Here is a 20,538-nt window from a genome sequence, read left to right on the forward strand (position 1 = left end):
GGAATGGTTCTGCAGGGGGTGACCATAGACCATTTCTCTGTTCACATCCTTTTTGACTGTTATTTTGGTCACTTTTGCATTTTGTCATTGCTCTCACCCCTAGAGGACAGAGTTCAACTGAGGATAGAGATGGAGCAAGGCAATTGAAGTGCTCCGTCCCGCCCAGAGCACTTCCAGTGTTATACTTCCTGTCCTTTCAGGAGAAGTTTTCAGCCATTTTCTTAGCTTCAAAGACAGGATTATAAATAATGACACCTTCATATACAGCTGAACACAGGAGCCACCAGAATAGACAATGTCACACCTGATCGTGATCCCCTTCCCTTCCCAATGAATTTTGCACCCACTCATTGAAAGTTTCAATACAAACAATAAGCTCAGAGTCTGTTTAGTGCTGCTAATGTACAAATGCAATAACAGTAAGGCAAAAGCTAAAAAAGTCCCACAGAAAGTGTGAAAATTCCAAGACTGCTAACTAATATTTGAATAAAGATTGTGATATGGAAAAAAATTATAATGTACAATTTAAACAGGTAATTTTCTGATTTTTTAGGGGAAAGGAAACAACCTTTCAATAAAATGATTTGCAGCTTGTATATTTATTATTATTATTATTATTATTAATAATATTACATTATCCATAAAATGAGAGCAAGTTATCTAAAAGTACAGGGACTTTTTAAGTATAAAATTATGTTAATTTTAACTGAATTACTGTTAGGCAATGCTGTCAAAAATATTACATAAAAATAAAAAGTTTTATATATTCTTAAGCAATGCATGTCACACCTTTGCTGAGATCTTCGTGTTTCTTAGGGTGTCCTCCTTCTCTTGGTAATCAATGTTTGACTTTTGTACTTGACATACAAGTTTATTAAAAAAATATTTCTAAATTGCTGAAAAGTAAAATGTCACCTTGGTATTTCACATACACTTGTTAATCTTCAGATGGACCCTACAAAATGCATTATCTTGTCATTAGAACATTGGTCCCGAGTGCGGATCGTGGTTTCTCCGCCTGCTCTGCACCGCTTAAAAAAATTAAGTCTCAATTTATTTGTTCACAACGTCTAATTAAGAAGTCCATTAAAACATCAGTGTCACACAGTTGCTTGCTTTAGTGCCTAAGAGATTAATTATTTGCTTCAACTTGAATGATAAATGACAAAGCTAAAAAAAACTGTAGACAAGTTACAGCTTAATGATCTGACATGGCTTGGTGTCCAAGACTTTCTTCAATTTTTATTATGCAAACATTTTTTATAAAGGGATTTTCTTGATAAAAAACAATTTATTTTAAACATCCTGAATTCCGAGTTAAAGGGAATGCCATTGAGAAAAAAGGTTTTTTTAAAGGATTGAAATTGGATTAAAAAAAAGTTATGGTTGACCTCCTCCTCCGTTCCCGTGCTCTCAATCCCTGATGCTTATTATTCTGTCATTGCTGACTTCCAGGTACCATATTTACACTATGGAAATGGCAGAAAATATACTCCTCCGCTTCTACCCTCTGCAAATCTCCTCACTGGTTCCCATTCTCTCAGTGTATCCAGTTCAAATTACTAACACTGAGCTACAAGGCCATCTACAACCTGTCTCCAACATATATCTCTGAACTAATCTCCTGATATCTTCCCTCATGTAATCTCCAGTCCTCCCAAGACCTCCTTCTCTCCTCCACACTTATTTGCTCCTCACCCAACTGCCTCCAAGACTTCTCTCGAATATCCCCATCCTCTGGAATTCTTTGCCCCAACATGTCTGACTATCATCCACATTCAGATCCTTCAGATGGAACCTGAAAACCCATGTCTTCAAGAAAGCCTACAGCCTGCAATGATCCCCGCTCCCTCCTCACCACTACTGGAGCTACCGCTTCACCAACACTGGAGCTGCTGCAACCCACCAACCAACTCTCTCCTTCCCCACTGAACTGTAGAATATTAGCCCGAAAGGGCAGGGTCCTCCCCCCTCTGTATCAGTCTGTCATTGTTAGTTTGTTTACTTGTATGTAACTCCTTCTTATGTTCAGCACCATGCAATCAATGGTGCTATATAAATAAATAATAATAATAATATCCAATTACTGACTAAAGTGTGTCACCGATGCAGCCTGTGATTGGATAAGAAGGCTTTGTCATGCGATTTTCTTGGCGTCAGACTTAAAAGTGATCGGAATGGGTGAATATTGCTTTTTTATCTGCTGGACAAGCTATTTAATAGTTGTGGGAAGGGGTCTTTGGTTAAGGTACAGCCTCCATTATTACAGTCATATGTAAAAGTTTGGGCACCCCTATTAATGTTAACCTTTTTTCTTTATAACAATTTTGGTTTTTGCAACAGGTATTTCAGTTTCATATATCTAATAACTGGTGGACTCAGTTATATTTCTGGATTCAAATGAGGTTTATTGTACTAACAGAAAATGTGCAATCTGCATTTAAACAAAATTTGACCGGTGCAAAAGTATGGGCACCCTTATCATTTTCTTGATTTGAACACTCCTAACTACTTTTTACTGACTTCCTGAAGAACTAAATTGGTTTTGTAACCTCATTGAGCTTTGAACTCCATAGCCAGGTGTATCAAATCATGAGAAAAGGTATTTAAAGTGGCCACTTGCAAGTAGTTCTCCTATTTGATTCTCCTATGAAGAGTGGCATCATGGGCTCCTCAAAACAACTCTCAAATGATCTGAAAACAAAGATTATTCAACATAGCTTTTCAGGGGAAGGATACAAAAAGTTGTCTCAGAGATTTAACCAGTCAGTTTCCACTGTGAGGAACATAGTAAGGAAATGGAAGAACACAGGTACAGTTCTTGTTAAGCCCAGAAGTGGCAGGCCAAGAAAAATATCAGAAAGGCAGAGAAGAAGAATGGTGAGAACAGTCAAGGACAATCCACAGACCACCTCCAAAGACCTGCAGCATCATCTTGCTGCAGATGGTGTCACTGTGCATCGGTCAACAATACAGCGCATGCATAACGCCTTTTTGTATGACCAAACAACTCAATCTTTGTTTCATCAGTTCACAGGACCTTCTTCCAAAATGTAACTGGCTTGTCCAAATGTGCTTTTGCATACCTCAGGTGACTCTGTTTGTGGCGTGCTTGCACAAACGGCTTCTTTCGCATCACTCTCCCATACAGCTTCTCCTTGTGCAAAGTGCGCTGTATTGTTGACCGATGCACAGTGACACCATCTGCAGCAAGATGATGCTGAAGGTCTTTGGAGGTGGTCTGTGGATTGTCCTTGACTGTTCTCACCATTCTTCTTCTCTGCCTTTCTGATATTTTTCTTGGCCTGCCACTTCTGGGCTTAACAAGAACTGTACCTGTGTTCTTCCATTTCCTTACTATGTTCCTCACAGTGGAAACTGACTGGTTAAATCTCTGAGACAACTTTTTGTATCCTTCCCCTGAAAAGCTATGTTGAATAATCTTTGTTTTCAGATCATTTGAGAGTTGTTTTGAGGAGCCCATGATGCCACTCTTCATAGGAGAATCAAATAGGAGAACTACTTGCAAGTGGCCACTTTAAATACCTTTTCTCATGATTTGATACACCTGGCTATGAAGTTCAAAGCTCAATGAGGTTACAAAACCAATTTAGTGCTTCAGGAAGTCAGTAAAAAGTAGTTAGGAGTGTTCAAATCAAGAAAATGATAAAGGTGCCCATACTTTTGCACCGGTCAAATTTTGTTTAAATGCAGATTGCACATTTTCTGTTAGTACAATAAACCTCATTTGAATCCAGAAATATAACTGAGTCCATCAGTTATTAGATATATGAAACTGAAATACCTGTTGCAAAAACCAAAATTGTTATAAAGAAAAAAGGTTAACATTAATAGGGGTGCCCAAACTTTTACATATGACTGTATAAAGTATCTTAAAGACACATTATACAAACCGCTCAATGGGAATGTTTTATTTGCCCTTTTGTGGCACTGCAGGGAAATTAAACACTTGCCGCCAGATTTCCCCATAGATTACAACTAATTACTTAAAAGGGTATATCCGGGACTTCACCAGAATGGGGGTATGCAAAGATTAAGGGTCAAAATGATTATGTGTTGACAGCTCATCTTACTGAGTTGTCAACATGTAACTTAATATATTTGACAGAAACATGGAGAACATGCCTCCTCCAAATGTCACCACTTCTATTTTTCCAACTTTTCTAAAACACAGCATAAACAATTTTGGTGCACACAATGATTTAAAGCAATTTTGGCACAAAATTAAAAAAAAAAAAAGCAATAAAACATTTGCAAGTATGATGGTAAATTCTCTACATTAGTGCACTCAGCATCTACAGTGCATTTTCGGCACACAGAGGACATGTCAAGTCTTGTTGTCATTGTCACATATAGTGTACTTACTTATTCCTCTTAATTTTGGAGCTGTGTTCATCGCTATCATCTTCTGCGACAAGTCCATCTTTTTTGCCAGCTGGTGGAGACCAGAAGAAAAGTTGCTTTAAAACCACAGTAATCAAAATGCTTAAATACCCCAAACACTCCTATAATGAGAATTTTATATTCAGTCCCGAAAGCCAAATGTCTTCGCATCAAAACAATGGACTAATTCCCAATCTCTGAGCTGAACATAAAATACCTGATGAACTAATATTTAGCTTTTAGGACTACTTTGCTATTTTTCTTTCTGAGATGTTGGAGCAGATCCATGTGCTCAAATTGATTTAGACTTCTGGCAGAGTGCTTCCTTTCCTATCAGATCGTTGGCCGGACTGAAGCGCTTGTGGTTTTTTTTTGAGGGAAATGCTTTACTAAGATAAAGGACACCATAGTTCATTTTTAGCACTTGGGATTCCCCTCTGTTATGCACAAAGGAGAAGCTAAAATATCATAAGCTCCCACTATGTCGTACCTGGCCCATTCATGTACTTCATTTGTATCTCTACCGGATAGAACTAACAAATCACATACAATGAATGCACATTTTCAGGGGAGGTTGACATAATGAAAAAATGTCCGGTGTAGTGGTGGTCCTAAATATTGCATTCATTTTTTTAAAAAAATCTGGATCAATTAATTACAGCCTTTAAGCATTTTCATAAAATATTATTCAGGTAATAAATATGCAATGAAAAGATGCTAAAAGGAAAAAGCTGTCTCTTTAGTGTCATTTAGTGGTCTTTGATATCTCTAAGTCACTGTATGATCCTTTATTGAACTTTGTATGATGACTGTTATTGATGTCATGAATATTAGCCAAATCAGTGTCTTCTCTAAAAGGAGTAGGTACTATCATTTTTCTAGGTTCTTTCCCCTTGGAAGTATAGAGAAACGTATTGGTTGGCCGAGTGAGCGGCCATTGATGCAGTACACAGGGGGATATTGTTTCTCCTTTAGGAGGCCACCAGCTGGAGTTGAGCATTTGGCAGTCCATGCTGTGTTATCTTGTAAAGAATGAATGGAAACTAGCAATCATTCAGGAGAAAGAATACTGTCTTTCTACTGCCAGCTATTACAGGTTACTAAATGCCCTACAAATCAATGTTCAACCCTTTAATAAGCCTTGCAACATGACTAAGGAAGATGTGCACAGTAACATAACTACAGGGAAGAGGAAGTACTTTGAGGGCCACTTCACAGATCCCTGGGCAAGCACAACTCTTAACTATATTGGCTTTCACAAAAATCTGATGCAGATAAAACCTGGGGTACAGCCTGGAGTCACCAGCTCTTTGGTTGTCTACCGCTATGCATTGTGGGCTTCAAGTCACTTTAAGCATTTACCCTACAGAAAAATTTGATGTCAGCATTATGGTGCAGGCAGCGCAATGACATCACCACAATGTAATTGGATGGTAAGAGGAAGAGGCACAACTGGTGGGATTGCTGGGGACTGGGAGTGGTGAGTCTATATACAGTATACAGTGGGAGAAATAATCATTTGATCCCTTGCTGATTTTGTAAGTTTGCCCACTGACAAAGACATGAACAGTCTATAATTTTAAGGGTAGGTTAATTTTAAAATTGAGAGATAGAATATCAAAAATAAAATCCAGAAAATCACATAGTATAAATTATATAAATTTATTTGCATTTGGGTGTGGGAAATAAGTTTATGATCCCCCACCAACTATTAAGAGTTCTGGCTCCTAGAGACCAGTTATACGCTCCTATTCAATTCGTCCTATGAGGAACAGTAAAAGGATCTGGAAATGTTTAGCTTGAAAATCAGAAGGCTAAAGCCCCCGTTACACATAGCGATATCCCTAGCAATATCGCTGTAACGTCACTGGTTTTGTGACGTAGCAGCGATATTGCTAGCGATTTCGCTACATGTGATACTTACCTCTGACCGGCACCCCTGCTGGTTATCGCTGATCGCGTGAGAAGGTCCTAGCCCATTTCTCGTCATCAGCTTCCTGCTGGGCTTCCTGTGGTGCCGACGAGCAACGCGTGGACGCGGGCGGGAGGACATCAGGATCGCCGCGTCTGACAGGTAAGTAGCGACCCCCGACCGCTGCTATGTCGCTGGTGAGATCTGCCTGTTTGGCAGCTCACTAGTGACCACTTAGCGATGCACCAGCGATCCGTATTGTTGTCGGGATCGCTGGTGCATCGCTAAGTGTAACGGTACCCTAAGAGGAGACTTAATAGCTGTGTACAAATATCTGGGGATGTCACCGCGTAGAGGGATCATCCTTATTCTCATTTGTACCTGGACCTGAGGAGCAATGGAATGAAACTGAAAGGGTGAAGATACAGATTAGATTTTTCAAAAAACTTTTTGACAGTGAGGCTGATCAATGAGTGAAACAGGCTGCCACGAGAGGTGGTGAGTTCTCCTTCAAGGGAAGTCTTCAAACAGAGGCTGGACATACATCTGCCTAAGATGGCTTAGTGAATCCTGCATTGAGTAGGGGGTTGGACATGATGACCATAGAGGTCTCTTCCAACTGTAATATTCTATAATTCTATGATTCTATAAGGGTGCATTAGTGCATTAGAAGATTTTATCCTTTAAAGGGTACACATGGGACACTGTTTATCAGACCCAAAATGGGCATTAAAATTACACTAGTATTTCTGAAGTACAGCAATTATGGTATCACATAACAGCAGGGGCAGAATCAGGCAGACAATTAAGGGTATGAGTAGGAAGGAGAGTCTAGGTTGGGGGTGTTCCTGGAAATGAAGAAGTTTGCTTTGTCTGTACTGCAAATACTAATTGTAATTTAATTAAAGAAGCATTCCCATCAAAGTTTTTAACCTCTTAATATATTGCAGTCATCATATTAGTCATCTGTCATTAGTCATGCAGTCATCATACAGCACTGTGCACATACAATTGCTCATTTTGCTTTTCTACTCACCTAATTCTTCTCTTTTGCATTAGGTCTATTACATTACATGATTAAAAACTGACTAGCTGAATCCTTCTAAGCTCTATGTAGATTCAGGAGGTCCATTCTCCATGCATGAATCATCACTGCTAAAGTTCCTTGCAGTGGGGAGGAGGGAGCAGCCAGGTCAGGAGTTGAAGAGGAGGATGACTCATGCAGGGAAAAGAAACTGCCTGCTTCTACATAGAGCACAGAAAAGAGAAGAATTAGCCTTGTAGAAAGGCAAATTGAACAATTGTATTTAAACAGTGCTATATAATATGATGATTGCAGTATATCAAGAGGATAAAAACTTTGATGGGAGTGCTCCTTTGAGAAGTTTTCATGACTGTCTGGACCACATGAAAAAGACAAAGACAGTGAAAGAGCAAATAATCATCTATAATTATAATTAATGAAATAGAATGAAATAATCACAGCGCTTAGTTACTTGAGGGAGATTCCAATTTGCGCTTATGTGGTGGGTCCTCAATGATGCGATTTATATCCACTCTGTTCTTTAAGTCAATTGGCTTGTCCCAAACTGATAGTTGAATTGTAGGGTTGAAAAAAAATACCTTGTCATCTCCTGTCCATACTACACACCTAGGAATAGAAAAAGAATACAAATAACATAGAACTTTATAAATGCTAACTGCTTAATCTCTAAAAACTTGAATTAAATTTGCAACTTTGGTTATTTTCCCTGACAGCTGCATTTAAATAGAGCATGGGCACCGGCTTAAATGAGATAGGGGTGCACCAATGGGTAAATATGCTAATACCCTTCTGCTATCTTAGGCTAGGTTCACATTAGCGCTTGTGTGCGCAGCGTATCATCTACATGCACAAACGCATGTCAAAATGCATACAAACGCATGTTTACGCCGTGTTTTTTATCTGCATCAGCTTACGCTTGATGGCAAAAAAACGCTGCACTTGCATGTGTTTTTTGCCTGCGTTTGCGCTTTTTCAGAGCATGCGTTTGGAGAATTTCCTTGACACAATCCACATTCAATGTGCGTGTCTCATTTCCTGGACATGATTATGTGAAAAACACATGCGTTTCGAACGCATGCGTACTCATGTCCTTGCGTATGCATGCATTCCCATAGACAGTAATATGTTTATTTGACGCACTCATCAGCATGCGGATTTTGCTGCTTCCAAAAATCCAACATGATGCGTTCACCGGACCCCGCCGCATACCGAAAAACAGCGCAAGTGTACGCTGATGCATGCGAACTGATGCAAACGCATGCCCCTGCGTACACCATGCTAAAGATAGGGAAACATGATGCATACAGATTGCTGCGGATGAAACGCTGCGCAAACAGATGCAAATGTGAAACCAGCCTTAGTACACCTGGAAATGACAATTTTTATTGGAACCTGAAATAAGGGAGTATTGCAGTATTTAACATAATTGATCAGGAAACTACAGGGTAAAAAAAAAAGTTTTTCAAAACTAAAACAATCAAAACATTCCCTTTCAAAAATAAATAAATATCAAAAATATAAAAATAAACATATTTGATATTGCAGCATCCATTAAAGTCAGGTCTATAAATTCATAAAATTAGTTACCTCAAATGGTAAAAAAGAAAATGGATAATCACTGCTCCCCGCAAAAATTCAGTAAATATTATCAAAATGTCATATGTACCCCAAATTGGTATCAATAAAACCATTAGCTCACCACACAAAAAAACACCTTGCATAGCTCCATCAATGGAAAAATAAACATTTTATTAGTCTCAGAAAATGGCAAAAAATATTTTTTTTTAGCATTTAAATAAAAAAAAAAAAGATCTGTACAAATTTGGTATTTCCATAATTGATCTGACCTGGAAAATAATTTACAATAAATACATGTAGAAGCTAAACCCACAATTACAAAATTGTGTTATTTTCACCATTTCATCCACCATCGGTTTTTTTTCCCATTTTTTAGTACAATTTATGGTAAAATGGTTGGTGTTATTCAAAACTACAACTCAAACCAGAAAAAAACTAAGCCTTCATGCAGTAATGTCCACAAATAAAGAAAAAGTTATGGTTCTTGGAAGAAGAGGTGGGAAAAACGCAAAATGTAAATACAAATATTGGCTATGGAGGCAAAGGAGTAAAGAAGCTGTCCACTATTTGGACAATATCTCATTTCCTACACTTGGCTCCGTAAAAATAAAAAAGCTTATACTAACCTCCCATGCTGGCACCATTCCCATAGTGTTGGCGCTTGCACTCCCGAGGCTCTCGTGCTGTTGTTGTGACACATGACCCCGTGTCATACTTTGAAAAGCTAACCGGAGACTATATGCCTCAGTTGCCTTGTCTGATGATGTCCCAGCTGGCTTCTGCCCAACTTCCTTTAGTTTTTTTACCGGTCTCTCCCTAGGGGTGACAGGGAGGGTTCTGTCAATCAGCTAAAACAGGGTGAGGAGAATCCAGCTGGACTAGTCAGCCAAGGCATATAGTCCTCAGTCGGCTTTTCAAAGTATGCTTGCTTTGATTCCTGCTGCCTGTGGTTCAGGTAGTGCAAGGGTAATTCAAAGGTAATAACAGGATTCCTTTAATTTAATTTTGTGTATATGTATATTTGAGGAATTGGAGGATGCACCTCTGTAGGAGAAGGCTTGGTTTATGGTTGGGGTTTGGCTCCCTGCATCTTCTGAAAAATACCTTTAAGATTTAATGACTAACAATGCGGAATATTCTGCCTAGAATAATATAGTATCTTTTCATTTCACTGAATATATCAGGTAAACAAGCCACAAAGAATGTCTAGATGTAGATGAATGAGATGAGGGTAGATTGCATTCACAATCTCTTGTAAAGCTGAAGCACCAATTTGTTCCACCTGCATCGGTGATGCTTAAACAGCCTACAGACTGAGCACCTGATGGAGTAAATATATGGTTATGTGCCAGTAAGCAGCTGGGCATGTGAATTGTGTTACTAAACAGAGCAGAAAGCAATTAAGATGCATTGTAAATTATGCAGATTTCAGGTTAGCACCAATAATGCCATTCTGTGAGAGTACATCAACAGAGTATTCCTCCAGTACAACATATTTACATGATTTCCAGGCTCAATGCGATAGAGAACTTTGGATGGAAATTATGCCTTCAACTGAATCGCTGCCAAAAAGCAGAGTTGAACTTACTTAGGAGATGTGTGCTAACATATTATATTCAAGCAGAAGCGTACTTACAAGGTAACAAGAAGTGACAAGGTACAGCGAGCTCACATGAGACTTATTGGATCAAGCGTAATTGACATTTTGCAATATCTGAGCTCACAGTGGAGGCTACGCTGTCACACATCTGTGAAGGTGGCCATGTAGGTAAACACCCCCATAAATATTGGCGTAACGTTTGCTGAGCCCATCGATATTGGAGGAATCAGCTAATGGTCTTATGTGTGCAGCATTCTTCAAACTATCTCTTGATGGCCGAGGAGAGAAGGATCTGGCATGATGGATTTCCACCAAGCAGATCCTTTTGCTCTCTACGGCTGCCACCAGAGGATTCTAGCAGCAGCTCTCAGAAAACACAAGAACACTCGGTAGAGACCAAGGGCGGACATACTGTATCATTTATGCAACCAGTCCAGTTACACAGGTGCCCAAGGGGTAAAGGGGACCATTTCCACCACCAAAGCAGGTGGAATTATACCATATGATGTACTATTGGACTGCAAAGAGCCTATATGCAATTCTTGCACAGGGCCCTCTTATGTCTTTGTACGCCGGTGGAAAAGATGAGTGTTCCTATATAAGAATTGATAGCTGTCAGGTATTTTTTTTTCTAAGGGCCTCAAATTATTGATTATCGGCATTGTTCAGATAACTGAGTCATTCCAAAAACACACATTCACTGAGATACTGTCAGGAATCTGGAATTGTCCCAAGCAATGCTCGATATTTGTTTGAAGCTTAGTTCTATAGACAGGAACTAAGCAAAAGAGTTTCTAGGTTGAGTTGAGATGAGTAAATCTCTTGAAATTCCAATTTGCCAGATTTTTCAAATTATTCTAGGAAATTCAATTTGTTGATAATTAATGACTAATTGAAAGTACTTCACAGCTTCCAATTCTCACTTAAAAATGTGTTTGACACAATTCTCTTTTCATGAAGCCATAATCTTTTTCACTGTTTGTGCTGGTGTGATTTGGTGTGTGTGGTATCATTCTGTCTATGTTCATATTTTTACTAATTTTATGAGTGTTGTCTTGTTGCTCTGTATCAATCTGTGTATTCCCCTCTTGTCTAGTCTTAATTATCTTACAAAAGGTACAATAATTAAATTAGCTCAGTTATCATCTGCAGCCTGAATGTGTCCATGCCACTTGATGAATTCCTGTTGAGATTTTTGGAGTGTCCATTCATGACCCCTCTGCTCTCTAAATGCCGTAAATCATCCCCTGTAGTGTCTTGATCTCTGAGGAACCTTTTCCCAGGTCTGGTGGCCTGAAACACTTCCAACCTGTCTGCCTACTCCTTGATATAAGGAGGGGGCTTGAGGAGGACATGTAGATAAGATAGATCCTTTGTTGGATATTGATAGAATCATAGAAAGGTAGAGTTGTAATGGACCTCCTGGGTCATCTGGTCCAACCCCCTGCTCAAAGCAGGATTCACTAAATCATCCCAGACAGATGTCTGTCCAGCCTCTGTTTGAAGACTTCCATTGAAGAAATCACCACCTCTTGTGGCAGCCTGTTTCACTCTTTGATCACTCTCACTGTCAAAAAGTTTTTTCTAATATCTAATCTGTGTCTCCTCCAATTCCGTTTCATCCCATTGCTTCTAGTCTTTCCTTGTGCAAATGAAAATAAAGATGATCCTTCTGCAATGTGACAGCCCTTGACATATTTATATACAGCTATCAAGTCTCCTCTCAGTCTTCTTTTGAGGAAGCTAAACATTCCCAAATCCTGAAACCTTTCCTCATAAGACAGGGTTTGCAGACCGGTCACCATTCTGGTCGCTCTTCTCTGAACTTGCTGCAGTTTGTTGAAGTCTTCTTTAAAATGTGGTGCCCAGAAACCCCAGAGTGATTTGGAGAAACCTGGATTACCCTGGAAGATACCGCTGGAGGAGCCCTATATAGAGATGTATCTGGAGCTGCAGTTTTATTTCAATCTCTAGGCAGAGGATTCAACTCTCATCTCCTGGGGCATTTATCCCATTATTGGACTGTGTCCATGTTCCTGTACTATTTTATCCTCTGTGTGGTAGATTGCTTTATGGACCTTTCAGTTTGCATGTAATAAAGGTTCTTGAGACTTTTCATTTGTATCTCTCTCGCTTAATTGTGAGATACTTGAATAGGATCACGTGACACTTCAGTTCTGTTACACACATTATCTGTACAGTTTCTTCAGTGTTTTATAATTTCATATCTCTCTTTATTTCTATGTCTAAACTGTGAGCTGTAAAGTTCTATCACTATCCTGAATCATCACAAAATGGCTGTTTCATTCCCTGCTTCTAATTTTACACAGGCTATGATAGTCCATCTTCATTGTCTGTGCTATAATATCCTGTTCATATTAGACACTGTTCACATGTTCAGGTTTTTAATACATTAGATAGGGACTGCTTCAATAGGGGTTACCTTGATGTGGTGGAGCAGCTTGGTGTACATTTTTTTGGCGCAAAAGAACGTATCGACTAAATACCCTGTATTTGTCATCCAGCACTTGCTGATTACTGCCATTTTTTATTGCAGAGTATTTTTGCAAATCTGTCATACTGTGTTTTCTTGTTGTATCTCAGTTAGTGGGTGGTGTGAGCATTGTCTGATCGACGTGTTCACATTTGTGCATGTCACATGTGTGTTTTTAATCCGTTTTTTTCCCTTGCTTAGCATGGTTTGGGAGACCCCACCCCTCTCTTGTGTGACGTGCATATAAGAGCTGTCTCAGACCACAAGCCCATACTTGGGAGCGGCCTGTCTGAATCCTGTTCATATTAGACACTGTTCACATGTTCAGGTTTTTAATACATTAGTTAGGGACTGCTTCAATAGGGGTTACCTTAATGTGGTGGAGCAGCTTGGTGTACATTTTTTTGCTCAAAAAAAGTATCGACTAAATACTCTGTATTTGTTATCCGGCACTTGCTGATTACTGCCATTTTTTATTGCAGAGTATTTTTGCAAATCTGTCATACTGTATTTTCTTGTTGTATCTCAGTTAGTGGGTGGTGTGAGCATTGTCTGATCGACGTGTTCACATTTGTGCATGTCACGTGTGTTTTTAACATGTAATCAGATAGCTGCAAGTCAATATGAGGAATCTCACCTGATGTCATGTTATCCTTTGACTATTGAAATCTTCTGCAGTGTATAAAATGGTGGTTTTGGTATTGCAAAGTAAATTGTTTAAAATCTCTGTGTTGTAAAAATTCCTAAAAAGTCAACAAAAATTTGATATGTAAAAAATTTATTTATTCATCTCTAGCTCTGGGCAATATTTGGACCATCCTGGATTTGTACTGACACTCAGGGGGGTTGCCCCACAAGCAACATCGATCACCTATCCTGGACAGGTGTTAAATGTATGATTGTTGGGGTTCTGGCTAGAGACTAGCAGATGGATATGCAGAGGATTGACTAGAAGTTGAATTTCCTGAAATTTGCAGTGTAACGCCAATTCAAACAATTTTGAGATTCGAATTGCATTTTGCGTTGCCGCACAATCTTTCACATAATGCCCTGCAATTATGTCGTCACATGGTCTATCCCAGTTTATCTAGTGGATTACCATACCCGGACTATCAGAGATCTCGGCAATTTGTACAGCAGCATGGGATTCCAGCTCTAGATTCTCAATCTCTCGTTAAGAGTGTTATACATGTATTTTCAGAGCAATTTGAATTTTTTTAGAATTGCAATTCTCAGGCTGGTTTCACACTTGCTTTTTTTGCGCTGTTTTTTTAGCGCAAAAAAAGCATGCGTTTTTCCCCCTATCTTTTACATGGGTGCGCATACACATGCGTTTGTACGCGTTTGTATGCGCATGCGTTTTTTTGTAGTGTGCGCTCCGGCGCACAAAATGCATCCTATTGCATTTTTTGTGCATCTGACTTGACCCCAAAAAACGCATGCGCAGGCAATGCGTTTTTTTTTTTTTTACAGCAAAACACCCATTATAGTCTATGGGTGCGCATACGTGCGCATTGTAATGTGCACGTATACGCAAAAAAAGCATGCGTTTTTTAAAAAAACACACCAAAATCTGCAAAAAACGCACACAAATGCATGATGCGTTTTTTTCATACGTTTGTGTGCGCAAAAAACGCACCGCAAAAAACGCAAGTGTGAAAGTAGCCTGAACAAATTTTTTAGTGGAAAAAAATGTTGTATCTGAAAAATAGTGACTATTCTAAACAAAAACGTTGGATTCATGGATGAATTGCAGTCGTGAACTAAAGTTACATGCCAGGTCTGGTATGTCACTCTCCACAAGAAGATATAAACAGCTGAAGAAAAAAGATAGGATCTTATCCGGTAAAAATGATCAGATATGATGTCAATATATGCTGACCAGATCCGAGGTTGTGTGCCTGCTGCAGATCCATGGATGATTTAAAAAAAAAAAATATTAAAAAAATGTAAAATTCAAACCATAGTCTCCCTCTGCACTGATAACTGATGAAGAAATCAATTTTTTTTTGTTTTTTTAAAAGTGACAAGGGCTTCAATGGAATAGGCATAAGGTGAGTGCAACTGTGCTTTTTAATTTTTATTTCGAATAAAGGATTCTGTGTCTTTCTTTCAAATAAATGATTTCATTCTGGCTGTGTCTATTTTACAATCTAACTATGAGGATATTAATAGGGGCATCTCATGAACACCTTTCAATTACTAACCTGTGGCTTGAAGTAAGTTTCCATAAAGCAGCTGACATCTAGTCCACAACCATTACCCCACTTACTATCGCACGAAAGCAAGTGAAAAGAGCCATGCAAAGTGCCAGAATTGGCATATCTAATCTAATAGATGTGCTCTTAATGGGGTGGCTGTAGGCAGCTATTTTTAAGGCTGGGGGGATGGATATATCTATGGCCAATTACCAGCCTGAGAATGCTTTGCTTATTGTTAGAAATGAGGTGGACTCCATGCCATTTTTTTAAATTATTAATTTAAACATTTTTTTAAAAAGCGTGGGGACTCCTCTGTTTTTGTTAACCAGTCATGGTAAAGCTGACAGCTGAGAGTTGCAGCCCCCAGCAGTCATTTTTGAGTGCTCTGATTATCAAAAATGGAAGAAACTAAATGTCATTTTTGAATGTATTTATTTATTTATAATACAGGCGCCGGCTGATGAATACTCTGATCAGAGCCACCTGCTCTCGCTGTTTTCAGTCACAGTTGTTGGCTCACGCTATCATCTGACAGTGTGGGAACAGTAGCTCTATGACCAACGGTAATGATCTTACTGCCGATCAGAGCCAGTGTTTGCCGCACTGTCATGCAGATGACAGCGTGGCAAACAACGGGTGACCTGGTCCCCCATTCATATGAATGGGGTCCGGGTACCACTGTGGTACCCAACCAAAATGTTTTTAAACTGTTCGGCCGAACCTGCTGGACCTGAACACCAACGGGTTTGCCCATCGCTAGTAAGGAATCCAAGACATTTTGATGTAGTCTTGGGAAAATCACAAAAACCAGAAACACTTCAAAAAATGATTGCAGCATTTTTGCTGCTTTTTTTGCACTTACTAATTGCTTTTTATTGGTGAAAAAAATGCTGCAAAAATGCTAAAAGAATTGATAGTTTTCAAAAACGCAGCAGATCTCCAATTCAGTCAGGGAAAAAAGAAAAAGCGTGTGCATGAGATTTCTGAAATTTCATTGCTTTTGCTTGTACTGTAAAATGCAGCTTTTCATTTGCATTAGAAAATGCAGCAAAAACATAATGTATGAACATAGCCTTAATAGCATGACAGATAGAAACAGCTTATTGGTCAAGAGCTTCATGATGATGACCCCAAAAAAACCCAATCCAATTCTTTAGAAATATTGTACTGTGTCTATACTTGTGACTGGAAGAAATAAAAAGCTTGTTCCAAATCAGACAGCACACTCTTTACCTACCAAAGAGACAGAAAAGGTATAAAAAGAAAGATTTTCTCAATAATAGCCAAAATATTTTACTGTAATGGATAAATCATACAGCACATTTTTGACTTCTCATAAACAGAGGTTTGAATGGACCCCTCGATTCATTGTGGTTGTGGTTGCTGTAGTGAAACCTCCACCAGGGGGAGCTGGTGACGGAAGAGAAGTTACACACTAAGAACAGCAACCCTGAGCTGCAGCACAGGTGCCGCAGGTAACGAGAGAGAATAGTCAGACGAACCGAGTCAGAAACTAGCAGGAGCAGATGTACCAGAAGGAGCAGCAATACACGTAGTCAAAATACCAAGCAGAGAGTCAGAAAGTCAGAACATGAGCACGGGGTCAAAAACGTGAGACGAAATACGTGGTCGGGGTACAAGCCGGCGGGTCAGATGCCAGAGAGGGAACGTAACAGCAGAGACGAATACCAAGAGACGGGGTCAGATATCAGTCCGGGTCATACACATGAATATCAGTCAAAGGCAGGAGAATCACCAAGGTACAAGGGTCAGAGGCTCTAAACTGGAAGCTTGAGCTATCACTAACACTGGTCAGCAGGCTGTGAGAGACTTAAATAGCCCAGCTAGCTCCAGAACGAGGCTGAGGAGATTCACCCCCGCATGACCAGTCTGGAGTGAAGACAGCAGAAGATAAACTCTGGACTGGACCATGACAGTACCCCCCTCTCAATGGAGGGCCACTGGACCCCCAGGCTTCCCTTGATGACGAGCATGAAAGGCCCAGACCAACCGATCCGCATGGACCGAACGCGCTGGCACCCATGACCGATCCTCAGGACCATATCCTTTCCAATGGGCCAAGTACCGAAGTGAACGACGGAGCATGCGAGAACCCACCACCTGTTCCACCTCGTACTTGGTCTGACCATCTACCATAACAGGCGGCGGGTGCGAGGGAGACTCATCAGAGGAAAGCACCGATGGCTTCAGAAATGCCTTATGGAACACATAAGGTATCCATAATGACGGAGGCAAACGCAGGCGAAAGGCCACAGGATTAATCACCTCTAAAATCTCATATGGACCAATAAACTTGGGACCCAACTTAGCAGAGGGAATTCTCAGCCTTATGTTTTTGGTGGATAACCTTACCTTATCCCCCACCTGATAAGTCGGCCCCACCGAGCGTCGTTTATCCGCAAAAAATTTATATTTGCCCTGAGCCTCCCCAACGTTTCTCTGAACCTCCCTCCAAACCTCCTCCAACCACAAAAAGGCCGAATCAGCCCCTGGATACTCCGAATCTAGTCTGGACAATTCACTAAAATGAGGGTGAAACCCATAGTTGCAGAAGAAAGAAGTACTAGTAGACTGATTGACACGATTATTGAAGGCGAATTCCGCTATAGGTATCACAGAGCACCAATCATCCTGTCTGGATGTGACAAGACACTGCAGGATCTGCTCCAAAGACTGATTGGTCCTTTCAGTCTGACCATTGGTCTCGGGATGGTAGGCCGATGAAAAGGTCAGACTGATGCCCAGCCTTTTACAAAAAGCTCTCCAGAATTTTGCCACGAATTGCACCCCTCTATCACTGACAGGCACAACATGCAACTGAATCACATGCTCAATGAATAGCTTAGATAGAGTCTCAGCATTAGGAAGGCCCGTTAAGGGTAAAAAATGTGCTTGTTTACTGAACCTATCCACAACTACCCAGATCATGGTTTTGCCATTAGAGGGTGGGAGATCGGTGATGAAATCCATGGTCAGGTGAGTCCACGGTCTATCCGGAATTGGCAGTGGCACCAATTCCCCGGCCGGTTGTGGGAGGCTTTAGCGCGGGCACAAATTTCACAGGAGGACACAAAACCAGTGACGTCAGAAGTCAACGAGGGCCACCAGAACAGCCTAGTGATGGCTTTACGAGTGACCGAAATTCCAGGATGCCCACTCAGAGCTGATTCGTGGAACTCCCGAAGCACCCTTAACCGATATTGGACAGGCACAAAGAGCTTATTTTCAGGTATGGACGGAGGAGCAAGAGATTGGGCCTCACGAATCTCCTTCTCCAATTTCGAGGACACCACAGCCACCACCACCCCGAGCTGAAGAATGGAGGAAGGAGGCTCAGGAGGCGATACCGGATCTAGGCTGCGAGACAAGGCATCCGCCTTCACATTCTTGGAACCTGGTCTGAAAGTGATGGAATACTGAAATCGGGAAAAAAAAAGTGACCACCTTGCCTGTCTCGGAGTCAGACGTTTGGCGGATTCGATGTAAGACAGGTTCTTGTGATCTGTAATGACAGTGATACGATGGACAGCCCCCTCCAAAAAATGCCTCCATTCTTCAAAAGCCAATTTAATGGCCAACAACTCTCGGTTACCCACATCATAATTTCTTTCAGCAGAGGAAAATTTTTTAGAAAAGAAGGCACAGGGTCTTAAGTTAGTTAATGTGGTGGGCCCCTAGGACAACACAGCCCCCTCTCCCACCTCAGAGGCATCCACTTCTATGATGAATGGTTTAGACAAGTCAGGTTGAACCAGTACCGGAGCAGTCATGAAACGTTCTTTTAACAAAGAAAACGTCGCCACAGCTGGAGCTGACCAGTTTTTGAGATCCGCCCCCTTTTGGGTGAGATCAGTGAGGGGTTTGACCACTTGAGAGAACCCCTTGATGAATTTTCTATAATAATTGGCAAAATCCAGAAATCGCCGAAGACCCTTGAGATCTCTGGGTTGCACCCAATCCACAATGGCCTGTACCTTCCTAGGTTCCATGCGAAACCCCTCAGCGGACAGGATGACCCCTAGAAAAGACAATTCTTGAGTAAAAACTGAACATTTCTCCAATTTGTCAAAGAGTGAGTTCTCCCTGAGCCTCTGGAGAACCTCATGAAGATGACCCATATGACTTTGTCTATCAGAAGAATAAATGAGTATGTCATCAAGATAAACAACTACAAAGTGTCCAATAAAATCAGAAAAAACATGGTTAATGAAATTATGGAATACCGCTGGTGTGTTAGTCAAACTGAAGGGCATAACCAAATTTTCAAACAGACCCTCAGAGGTGAGAAACTCAGTTTTCCATTCATCCCCCTCCCTCACATGAATGAGATTGTACGCTCCCCTGAGGTCCAACTTAGAGAACCATCTGGCCCCCGACAATTGATTGTACAAATCAGGTATCAGTGGGAGAGGATACGTGTTTCTTATGGTTATTTTATTCAGTTCTCGAAAATCAAGGCATGGGCGTAAACCACCATCCTTTTTTTTTTTTACAAAAAAGAACCTCGCTGCCATGGGAGAGACATATGGCCATATATGCCCTTTACGGAGGCTCTCAGAGATATACTCCTTCATAGCAGACCGCTCAGGGCCGGAGAGATTGTACAGCTGGGCTTTGGGCAATTTGGCACCGGGAACAAGATCCATGGCACAATCGAATGGGTGGCGTGGTGGTAGAACCTCAGCCTCCTTTTCGGAGAGCACATCCTCAAAATCCTTCAGGTAATCCGGAATACCCTCCAGACTGACTGATGACATAGACACAGTAGCAAGACAATTTTCAGAACAACCAGGTCCCCATTTAACAATATCCTGGGACCCCCAGTCAATAACCGGGTTATGCCGTGGCAACGAGGGAAACCCTAACACCAGGCCAGCAGGGAGGTTATCCAAAGCAAAGCATGACATGCGCTCCTGGTGTAGGGCCCCACCCTGAGGGTGAATTCTTTAGAAATGAAATGGAGACCATCCTTAGTGAGAGGTGTAGAGTCAATAGCCACAATTTTGAAGGGAGTCCCCAACCTAACTGACCCTAATCAACAGCGAACCACCAGCTTAGAGTCAATCAGGTTCAGGGATGACCCACAGTCTACAAAAGCCGACGAATGGAAAAAGCCGTTCTCAACACCAGGTTCCACCTTTAGCAGTATCTTTGAAAATGAAGAAAAATGTACCTGAGAGTCTGGGTGACTCCACGATTATCACCCTGACTCAGTCGCTTGTTAGTCGGAGAACAGGAGGGGCAGTCTTTTTTCCAATATCCGGGATCTCCGCAGTAAAAACA

The 20,538-nt window shown here is 40.8% G+C and overlaps 1 protein-coding gene across 1 annotated transcript in view; it reads right to left on the reverse strand.

Annotated features, from left to right (window-relative positions):
* Window positions 1-20,538, reverse strand: part of TCERG1L (transcription elongation regulator 1 like) — a 333,546-nt gene that overhangs the window by 17,162 nt on the left and 295,846 nt on the right. The window contains exons 8-9 of the mRNA XM_073546380.1: window positions 7,813-7,967; window positions 4,387-4,456 (exon numbers count right to left, since the gene is read on the reverse strand). Of these exons, the coding sequence (XP_073402481.1) occupies window positions 4,387-4,456; window positions 7,813-7,967 (225 nt within the window). The remainder of the gene's footprint in view (window positions 1-4,386; window positions 4,457-7,812; window positions 7,968-20,538) is intronic.

Source organism: Dendrobates tinctorius, unplaced genomic scaffold (genome assembly GCF_039654945.1).
Source record: "Dendrobates tinctorius isolate UK_male_01 unplaced genomic scaffold, ASM3965494v1 ptg000147l, whole genome shotgun sequence".
Lineage (NCBI taxonomy): Eukaryota > Metazoa > Chordata > Amphibia > Anura > Dendrobatidae > Dendrobates > Dendrobates tinctorius.